Here is a 9,619-nt window from a genome sequence, read left to right as displayed (position 1 = left end):
TAACTGGGGAGGGAAGAAAAGGGGCCGAGGGGGAGCAATGAAACACAAGTGGAAAAACTGTGGAGGGTCTGTGTCAAACCGGGCGTGAGAGCTGTGCCATCTCGGCCCATCCCTAACACCCCCGGGAGGGCCTGGGCTCCTGGGGAAACCAGGATGGGGTGAGCGTGGCAGGGGGTGGGATTTTTATCGAAGGCATGTAATGGGGCTCCCTGCCCCTGCGGGCTGGCCTGGCCTGGCCGCACTGCCTGTCACCAGCTTGCGAGAGATGTCTTAAAGTGGGAGGATCCCGTTTCCGGGCAAAGCCATAGTGTTTCTCTCTTCCCCTCCCTCTTGGGCTGCCGCCTTTCCCCAGCCTTGTCAAACAGCTGGGCTTGTAGGGCCAGCTGTCTTTATAGGATGGTAATTTCCAAATGCCTTTGGCTTTCTTCCTTCTGTTTTTTGCTGTAATAGTTCCATGCCCCACATGGTCATTTAACAGCTAGAAGTGTTTAAAGCCTTTTAAAGCCTTCCCAATTTGAACAAATTTCTGACTTTAAAAAGAAGAATCACCTTGTGTTCCTCCTGGGGTTGGGGGGGTCCCAGCCTGGGCTGCCATGGGGAATAGGTTGGGTACATCGCTTACGAATGGGACGTGGGAACCACCAATCAAATTTTGCAGGAAATAGAAAGCTTTCAATCTGCTTATGTTTTAATTCTGAGGAGCTGCTGGGAATTCAGGCAGTGTTTTCACTGATGATAATTTTTAAGTTTTCTGCTCTAAGATTTGAGCCAGTGCAGGATCTTGTGTTGGTGCTGTTTGCAGTCCTGCTCAGGGCTCTCTAATTGTTTCTGAAGCTGTGAAAGCACAGCACTCTTAAAAACAAACTTGTGGATTCCAGCTTTTCTGCATGGCTGAAGGGAACGTGGGGAAGAAAAAGCAAGTATTTGGCTTTGTTGTTCAAGTCATCAAAGCGTGTTGCAAACGCTACAGAAGCTTTTGCACTAGTTCTTTCCAGGGTAATGTGCCTCTGTGTCCTGCAAAAAACAAACCCTGCATCTTTGGGAAATTGGCATCGCTCTGGTGGCACCTGGTGCCTGGTGGCACCAGGCTCTCTCCTTTGCACCTTGTGCAATATCTGTGCTGCCGTGGTGGGGACAAATCCAGCAAAACTGCTCTCACCAGACTGTAGGTGCAGCCCTGTTGCATCCTGCACATGCTTCCTAAGCTCTGCTCTTCTTGAAGCCTCTGGCTGGTGATTTTCCCGATCTCTCTTTCTTGCTGGGCTTGCTTGCAGCCTTGGTCTTGTCAGGACTGGCTCCCCCAGCCTTGCCTCGGCCCCAGCCAGGGCAGGTTTGGAAAGTGGTGGAAAGCTTCACCTTCAGCCCCTGGGCTTCTGCAGGGGACCCACAAGTAGCCCCTACACGGAGGTTGAGTTTGTCGATCCACCTGGAAGCGTGGCAGGAGATCAGGGAAAGGAACGGGACGGGGCAAAGGGAGAAGCTAAACTTCATGCCTGTGAGTGGACACGGGTTGCTTCAAAGCCAGGCCAGGTTGCTCATGGCCTCACCTGGGGGAGCTGTGAATATCTGAGCTCTGCCCACCCCAGCTTGTGGCTGCTTTCCCTACACCAGGAAAGCCCAGGCTAATTCCATCCTCGCACATAGGCATCTCGCCACTGTGGGAGAAGACCCAAAAGGGCCAGTGTGCTGTGGGAGAAGACCCAAAGTGGCCAGTGTGCCATGGGCTCATGCCTCTGGCACAGCAGGGTTCAGTTGTCCCCTGGGGCTGTGCCCCCCTCGTGGCACTCACCTGCGCAGGGGAAGGAGCTGGCAGTCGCAGTGGAAAGGCACGTCCCTCAGGTTGAGGATCTCCAGCCCCGTGAAGTTGCTCATGTCGGGGATGTTGCTCACTTTGTTGCTCTCCAGGTAGAGGCTTCTGATCTTGGCACCAAGGCCAGCAAAGGCACCGGGGGAAATCTGCAACGAAGCGAGGGTGAGTCAGGGGGGTCCTGATGGAGGCAGGGGAGCAAATCTCTGCCCCTGCACTGCTAATCAGCCTGAGGGGCAGAGAGGTCTGTCCTGAACCTGGTGGCCCCGTGAAAGAGCTGTTTTAAGCAGCAGCACATGTGCTTGGGAACTGTTAATTAGCTCAAGCAGTTTCGGTCACATTTTGGGACTCACTAGACCCTGCTCAGTCTTCCCGGAAAGAAGGTGACACGCAGGAGGTGTTTAGAGCGATTCCTGGGCCCTGTTAAAGGTGGATGGTCCTTACAAGAGTGGTGCTAACGCTCTTTCTTTAGAGGATGGAGGAATTCAGGATAATAGCGGTGAAAAGTCCCTCAGGACAGCTTGTAGTAAGAGCAGGAGAAATACAGCCAGGGCTGGAGGAAGGGGGTGGTTTGGGGAATGCTCTGGACCCCACTGAAACTGGGTGTCTTTAAGGACCAGGGGGAGTGAGCCTGTCCTGGGGGAGCTGGGGGATAGGTAGGAGCGAGACAACGCTCCAGCCAAGCCCAAGGAAGCCCCCTCCTCCCAGCCAGGCTATGGAGCATCTCCTGAAGCCTCTGGAGTTTGGGGACATCCGTTCAGATGTCCCTGTGGGGGTCAGCAGCCCTGGGCGCTGGAATGAGATGGGACCTATGGCTATGCCCTGCGGTGGCCCTGCCTCTGGGGGGTCCCCAACCATGCGCACCCACTCCAGGCCCATGTTGTCCAGGTAGAGGTGCTGCAGGCTGGAGGCCACCGGCAGGAAGGCGCTGTCCCCCACGTGCTTGATGGGGTTTCGGGACAGCTTCAGCTCGCTCAGGGCGGGCAGGCCTCGCAGGGCTGCCGTGGGCACCTCCGCCAGGCGGTTTCCCTCCAGGTGCAGCTTCTCCAGCATCTTGGCAGGAGCCAGGGCGGTGGGGGCGATGCGCTTGATGGCGTTCCCGGCGAGGTACAGCCAGCGCAGCCCACCGGCCCCGGCCAGGTCACCCTCTGCCAGCTCCCCGATGGCGTTGTGCTGCAGGTGGAGGGAGATGAGGTTGGGCAGGAGCTGGAAGGCGCCCGCGGGCAGGCGGGTGAAGGCGTTGCGGTCCAGGTCGAGGTAGGCCAGCCGTGGGGCCCCCTCAAAGGCGGTGGCCACCAAGGTGGAGAGGTGGTTGTCGGTGAGGTAGAGGTAGACCAGGCTCTCCAACCCCCGCAGCGCCCCAGGGCGCAGCACCCCAATGCTGCAGCTCTGCAGGTGGAGGGACACCAGCTCCTTCAGGCCAGGGAAGGCGCCCGGCGGCACCGTCCCGAAGGCATTTCGGCGCAGGTCGAGGAGGCGGGTGTCTCTGGGGAAGCCCCGGGGAATCTCCCGCAGGTCCCTGTTCTCGCAGGACCCGTGACGGAAATCGGGGGAGCAGGCACACCCTTGGGGGCACTGCCCGCTGCCAGCCACCCTCGGCTGCTCCGACGGCACGGCGGGGCTGGGGGGCAGCCGGGGATGGTCACATCTCATCTCGGGGGGCCTCAGGGAGTTGAGGGGCCGGCCACGGAGGGCAGGGGGTGCGGAGCAGGTCCCTTCTGCCTGCACCCGTGCCCTCGTCAGCCAGTCACGGAAGGGGCGCAGGAGGCAGGAGCAGAGCAGGGGGTTCCCGGCCAGGCTGACCCTCGCCAGCCCCCCGGCCCCCGCCAGGGGTGGCAGCCCCTGCAGCTGGTTTTCGCGGAGGTCCAGCGTGCGCAGCTGGGGGCTGCGGGCGAAGGCTTCGGGCGCCACGTCCTGGAGGGCAGTGTGGTCCAGGAAGAGGTGCTTCAGAGAGGCCATGGCCAGGGCCTCCTCGGCCACGTAGGTGATGGGGTTGTGGCCCAGGTCCAGCCGGGTAGCCCCATCCAGCCTGGCCAGGGCCTCGCCAGGCAGCGCCTGCAGCTCATTGTGGTCCAGGCTCAGCCTGCGCAGGGCGGGCAGGGCGGCAAAGGCCTCGCTGCCCAGTACGTGGAGGGCGTTGTGGGACAGCCGGAGCCACCTGAGGACCTGCAGACCCTGGAAGACCATGTCCGGGAGGTAGACCAAGGCATTCGCCCTCAGGTCAAGGACAGTGAGGGACCCCAGATGGCCAAAAGCACCTGGCTGGATCTCCTCAATGCGGTTCCCCTCCAGGATGAGCTGCTGGAGGGAGGACAGCCCATCGAGGGACTCCTGGTAGAGGAGGGCTATGCTGTTGGAGGCCAGGTTGAGGTAGACCAGCCTCCCCAGCCCCCGGAAAGCCCCTTCCTCCAGCCTCTCCACCTTGCAGCGCTGCAGGTCCAAGTGCGTGAGGTATGGGGTGTCAAGGAAGGCTCCCACCGGGATGACTGTGAAGCTGTTGCCCCGAAGGTCCAGTTTTTTGGTGAGCTGTCAGTCACACAAATAAACACTGAGTTACCCCAGGGCTGCCATCCCCACCTCCTCTTCCCCCGGTTCCCTGCCCGTCCCTTTGCCCACCTGCGGGACGGGGCTGGGGACAGCCGTCAGGTTCCCGTTGAGGCAGAGGACGTGGGCACGGAGGTTGTCGCAGACACAGGGCGTGGGGCAGCGGGCGGCAGCCATCGCCCCCAGCGCCAGGGCCACCGCGAGCCGGAGGAGCCCCCAGGACAGCCTCATGGCGGAGAGGACCTGCGGGCGGGGAGAGACGGCAGTGAGGCCAGGAGAGGGGCCAGGCTCCCATGCGGCCCCAAACACCTGGTGTCATGGGGGCCATTGCTGTGACCTAGTGAGGCAGGCCTCACCATCTCTTGCTCTCACACAGTGATTTTACAGCTTATAAATGAGGAAGAGAGTGGAAGAAAGAGAAAAGAAATATTTAGAATGAAAAGTGAAGGTCACAGAGAGCAGGTCTCCACTTGCAAAGAGCTTTTCTGGTTATCTAAACCCCCCGAGGGAGGCTCGGGAGGACCTGCGAGGGGCTCGGCAGGAGCACAGGGTCACTCGTGGGGAACCGGCTTGTAGCAGACTCACCCCCCCCCTTTCTTCTTATATCACTAGCATAAAATTGTCTTGATCTATACAGAGTTTTAATATTCCTCCTGCAACTAAGTTTTTTGTAAGACAAGCAGGTATAGCGATCCAGCGGATGTGATCCCACTGCCTTTCTGAGCTGCCACCTTTCTTTTAATTGCAAATGTCCCATCTCCGTCACCTCCCAGCTCTGCACCTCCCACCCTGCACATTCCCTGCTCCCCCCCCCCGCCCCCAAGCTATTCATAGCCAGGTTTGGAATAGATCTCCACTGTTTAGCTGCAGGAAGGACGGGTTGGTTTTGGCCAGGCAGGAGTGAGCCCCTGGGATGGAGGTGCCGGAGAGGGGCCAAGGCTGGGGCGAGCACAGAGGGGGTGGCGGGGCTGCAGATATGGCCCATACACCCCCCCAGGCTCTGGGGAGCAGCAGCAGTGGGGTCTTCAAGGCTCAAACCCGTGGAGCCGCCTTGGCTCATCGTCTGCCATGGTCCCGTGCCCCCACCCTGCCCTCCTGCCACCACCACAGCCAGCCCTGCCTCAGCCCCCACACGCCGGGGTCACCTCCCTCCTGCGCAGCCACCGGCGAGTGCCACCAACGCAACGCCCCCAGCTCAGCCCCCATCCTGCGCCTGGGCACTGCCATGCACCGGGCACCATCCTGCCACCCCCTCCCGCACATCTGGGGGGATCACACACCCGGGGGCTGGGGGTACCTGCTCCTCAAGAGGCAGCAAAAAAAGAGGGGAAAGCGTCCTCCGCCGTCCCGTGGCTGCCAAGCTCCTGTGCCGGTGTTTGCTCTCCTCGCAGAAGTGAGAGCTGAATGGGCCCCGTTGTGTCGCCTTCCCAGCAGCGCTCGCCGGACGGAGCCAGAAACGCGGGAGGAGGAGAAGAAGGAGCGGGGGGAAGGGTAGAGCACCCCTGGGGAGAGGGCAGCCACCCAGACATCGCCTCCCCCTCGCCTCGAAGGGGGCCAGGAGCACCGGCACTGGGGAGTCAAAGCCTGGAGTGTCGCAGAGCCAGCCCGGTCAGAGCCCGTGTGGGATTTGCACCCACTGTTTCCTGGGCTCTGCCTTTCCTTTCCTCGCTGCAGAAGTCACAGGAGCTACAGAGACGCAGGGCAGAAAGGTGACATCCAGCCAAATTTGCAACGGCGGCAGTAAGCCTGAGCAAAAGGAAAGAAGCAGCTGGCAAGCCGGGCTGCGGGGCCGTGCCACATTTACAGCCCTCAATTCTTCTAATTTTGCTTCTCTGCTTGTTTCAAAGAGGCCAGGCTGGCAGTGCCTGTGTGAAACATCATTTACTTGCAGAAGGCCATGGAGGCCTTCATTTTTTCCTCCCCATCTCTGTCCTTTCCCTTTTTGGGCTCTGCGTTTCGCTCTCCCAGGAAACAATAACAGATCTGCAGCCTGACAAAAATCTGGAAGATTTGATATTAATGTGTCTCTCTCCCCTTCAAGCCCTTCCCCTATTCAGCAATCTCAGCTGCCAGAACCAGTATGTCCCATCCCAGTGCCAGCTGTGAGCAATGGACACACTGCCCGGGGTCTGCAAGCCTCCCCACAGCTGGATGGCCAAAGCCTCCTTGGCCACCACCTCGGGCCAGCTCCCAGGGGTGCTTGGTGCTCCTGCGACATGGCCCGACCGCACCGATGCGGGGGGCTGCTCGGAGGCACCGGCTCTGATGCTCATCCCCGCTCTGCTGTGCAGGGAGGACCATTGGGGCTGCAGGTCTAGGGGGACTGAACCTGCCCCGGGCTGGCAGGAGTCGCCCCGGGGAGCTCGCTGCCTGTGCCAAATCACCAAGACCTATTCTGGGTTCGTGGCTGGCTGACACCACCCCCCTCCATCTGGTGCCGAGTTTGGGGTAGGCTGAGGAGCAGCCCCAAAATGAAGCAGCTGGGAGCCAGGTGTTTGCATTTGCTCCCAACCTGGGGTCTCTGCCAGTACCCTCCACTTTCTCCTGGTCCCCTGCAGCCTTTCTCCCTGCACACAACAGGAGGAAGCCCCTGGCTCAGGCTCTGCTCCCTGGTCGGCTGCACTGCAGCCGGGAGGAGGAAAGTGCCTGCAGATTGTCGCTGAGCTGGCCGAAGTCACGTTCGGGGATGGGTGACGATGCTCTCATTAGGACGCTTCATGCCGGGGGTGTTGTGACATAGCGGCATCAGGATGCGGGGAGGCAGTCTGATGGGCACTGGGGAATGCCTGCAGCCGAGAGGGTTTTCGTCCCACCTGCTGGTCCTGAGCAAGGGCTTCCTGAGGGTCCCTGCTCCTGGCACAGGGCCAGCAGCCCTAAGGCCCAGCAACGTTTGCTCCTCAGCACAGCCCCATCCCCTCTGCCTGGGCCCCGAGCACTGCCGTGATCCCCGAGGCGGGTCCGAGCTGATGCCGGGCTGGGGGGAGCCGGCAGCAACCCCCTGGCTCTGCCGGCAGCAGGAGGAAAGTGCGGCTTTGCTCAGGAACGTGAGCGAGGCCTTGGGGACAGCCAGGTGAAGATGGGCCCTCGTGCCCCCCCGAGCTGCTCCCGCTCCGTCTAGCAGCGCTTCATCCGCTGCCCCAACGCCAGCCTGTCCTCGCTGCCCACTGGCATCCCCCTGTGCCACCACGGAGCTGGCCCTGCAGCACCTCCTCTTTCCCGTACGGGGGGCCAGCTTCCTCCCGGATCTGCTGGACATCACTGCCCTCCGCCTGGGAGGCAGCAGGGTGGAGGAGCTCCGGCCAGTGACTTTTGGGAGCCCGGGGGAGACCTCGACCACCTTCACCTGAACTACAACCTCCACCACCCCGCTGCTGGCCACCCTGCACTCCAGCGGCAACCCCATCCGCAGGCTGACGTGGAACCATGTGCCGCAGCCACCATCACCCCCACCACAGCCCTGGCCCCTGTCCAGCCCGCCCTGCGCCCCATGCCCGGCCCCTGCCTGGCTGACTGCGTGGGCAGCGACACTTCCCTCGTGTTGGCCTGGGCTCTGACCGGGGACCACAGGGAGGTCAAGGTGCAGTACCAGGTGCCCAGGCACCGAGTAACACATCTGCCCTTGCCCCAGCCTCCCCACAGGCTTTTAGTTTGTTCATTTAGCTAGCAATGATCTTGCCGTCTTTGGCATCTACTGAGGCTGCAGGGAGGCAGCCAGACTCTGCTCTCTCCGGTGGGGCATGGGCCATGAGGGCAGCACGCTTGAGCTTCCACTTGGTGGGGTTTAACCCACCTCTGCCAGGCCTGCTACTTTTGCTTTCCATTAAAGAAAATGTTTCACCTTTGCCTACAAGGAGCCCGATCCCATTACTACCACTACAGGGATTCACTGCTTACAGGTGCCCCCAAAACTGCCCCACGCAGACTCTTTGCCCTCACCACTTTGCTGGACTAATAAAGTTCAAATTAAAAATACTTTCCAACAACCGTGGTGCTTTTGGGGTGAGATGGTTGCACAAGACAGGCTGAAGCGGCACTGGAATGACCCCACGTTCCTCCAGGACACCCCTGGGAAATGGTCATCCTCTAGGAGCGACTTCTAATGGAAACCAGAGTTAGCAATTCCCATTCTATTTTTTTCCCTAATCCTGAGGCATAAGCCAATTTTAAGGGACTTCTGACTCCATGTCCTGCTAGAAGTGAATCTGTCTTCTGCAGAGACTGTCACTTCTACCATCACGCACCCCCTTTTCCTATAGACATCTAATCTTGACGCTGAATACCAGGACCAGGAAAATCCTGTTTCTAAATATTGTTTGCTTTCAAAAGAAACTTAGGGATCAAAATCTCACGCTTGTTCTGCTACCATGGCTTGGCTACTCAAAGCTTCTCACACAGGTTCTCCCCAGGACCTGGCCCACAGGCCTTTGCACAAGCAGCAGCATCCTCTGACCTTCGCGGGCTCTGTCAGACAGCCTTGCACACACGACATGCTCCACGGGACCCATTGCAGATGTCCTCCTGTAGAGGTTAACCCCTTGGCTTGGTCTCTGCCTCTCCGTTCTCCACCATCTTCCTTTTCTCCATGACCCTCCTCCAGGGAAGAGGGACCTGAAGAGCAGCAAGAGGCCAGAGAGCTCCAAGGAAAGCTATGCTAGTTCAAGACTTACAGAAAATACAGATTCTTTTATGTCTCAATTTTGCCCTCAAGCTCATGGCAAAACTTAACAGACTTGCTTTTCAACTAACAGCTGAAGGAACAGGATGGGATGAGGTGAAGGAGGCAGGGCTCAGCCTGCAGTGCTTGAAGCTCCTTCTGTAGGTGCAGGTACCTTCACTTCAGTTGATTTTTACCAATTTGGACACAGAGGAGTTCCAGCTTCAGTCACAGAAACTGGGAGAAAACACATTTTGCTCTTAGCCTTAGGGCAGCCTTTTTTTAATGAGGGGACACTGCTCTTACACAAAGGCCAGTACCTCCCCTGCCAGAGCAACGACAAACACTGCTTTCCCAACCCTGCTGGATCATAGCCACACAAAACTTCCCACAGCCACCCCAGTTTCACCAGTGGTTGGCTTGAACAGGCCCACAACCTGGGGGAATTTAAGTAGAGAGTGCATGCAAGTAGGTCTTGCACATACCCTGCACTTTATTTCAATCCAGTGCCCCCAGCCTTTTTTTCTGTCCATGCTGCCTGCACACCCTGTGAGTTACCACCAGCTTTTCCTGCATTTAAGCAAAGCACATGCACCCTGACAGCTGTGGTACAC

At 59.2% G+C, this 9,619-nt stretch overlaps 1 protein-coding gene across 1 annotated transcript; it reads right to left on the bottom strand.

Moving 5' to 3' along the window:
* Positions 1–662: 662 nt before the first annotated feature.
* Positions 663–4,965, bottom strand: CHADL (chondroadherin like). Its single transcript, XM_075491667.1, has 4 exons — positions 4,424–4,965; positions 2,672–4,333; positions 1,790–1,956; positions 663–1,426 (listed from the first exon to the last, which is right to left on the bottom strand). Exons 1-4 carry the CDS (start codon positions 4,580–4,582, stop codon positions 1,201–1,203), a joined length of 2,214 nt encoding a protein of 737 aa, XP_075347782.1. The 5' UTR covers positions 4,583–4,965; the 3' UTR covers positions 663–1,200.
* Positions 4,966–9,619: the final 4,654 nt, after the last annotated feature.

This window comes from Mycteria americana, chromosome 1 (genome assembly GCF_035582795.1).
Source record: "Mycteria americana isolate JAX WOST 10 ecotype Jacksonville Zoo and Gardens chromosome 1, USCA_MyAme_1.0, whole genome shotgun sequence".
Lineage (NCBI taxonomy): Eukaryota > Metazoa > Chordata > Aves > Ciconiiformes > Ciconiidae > Mycteria > Mycteria americana.
This window is presented reverse-complemented; position numbering and strand designations above follow the sequence as displayed.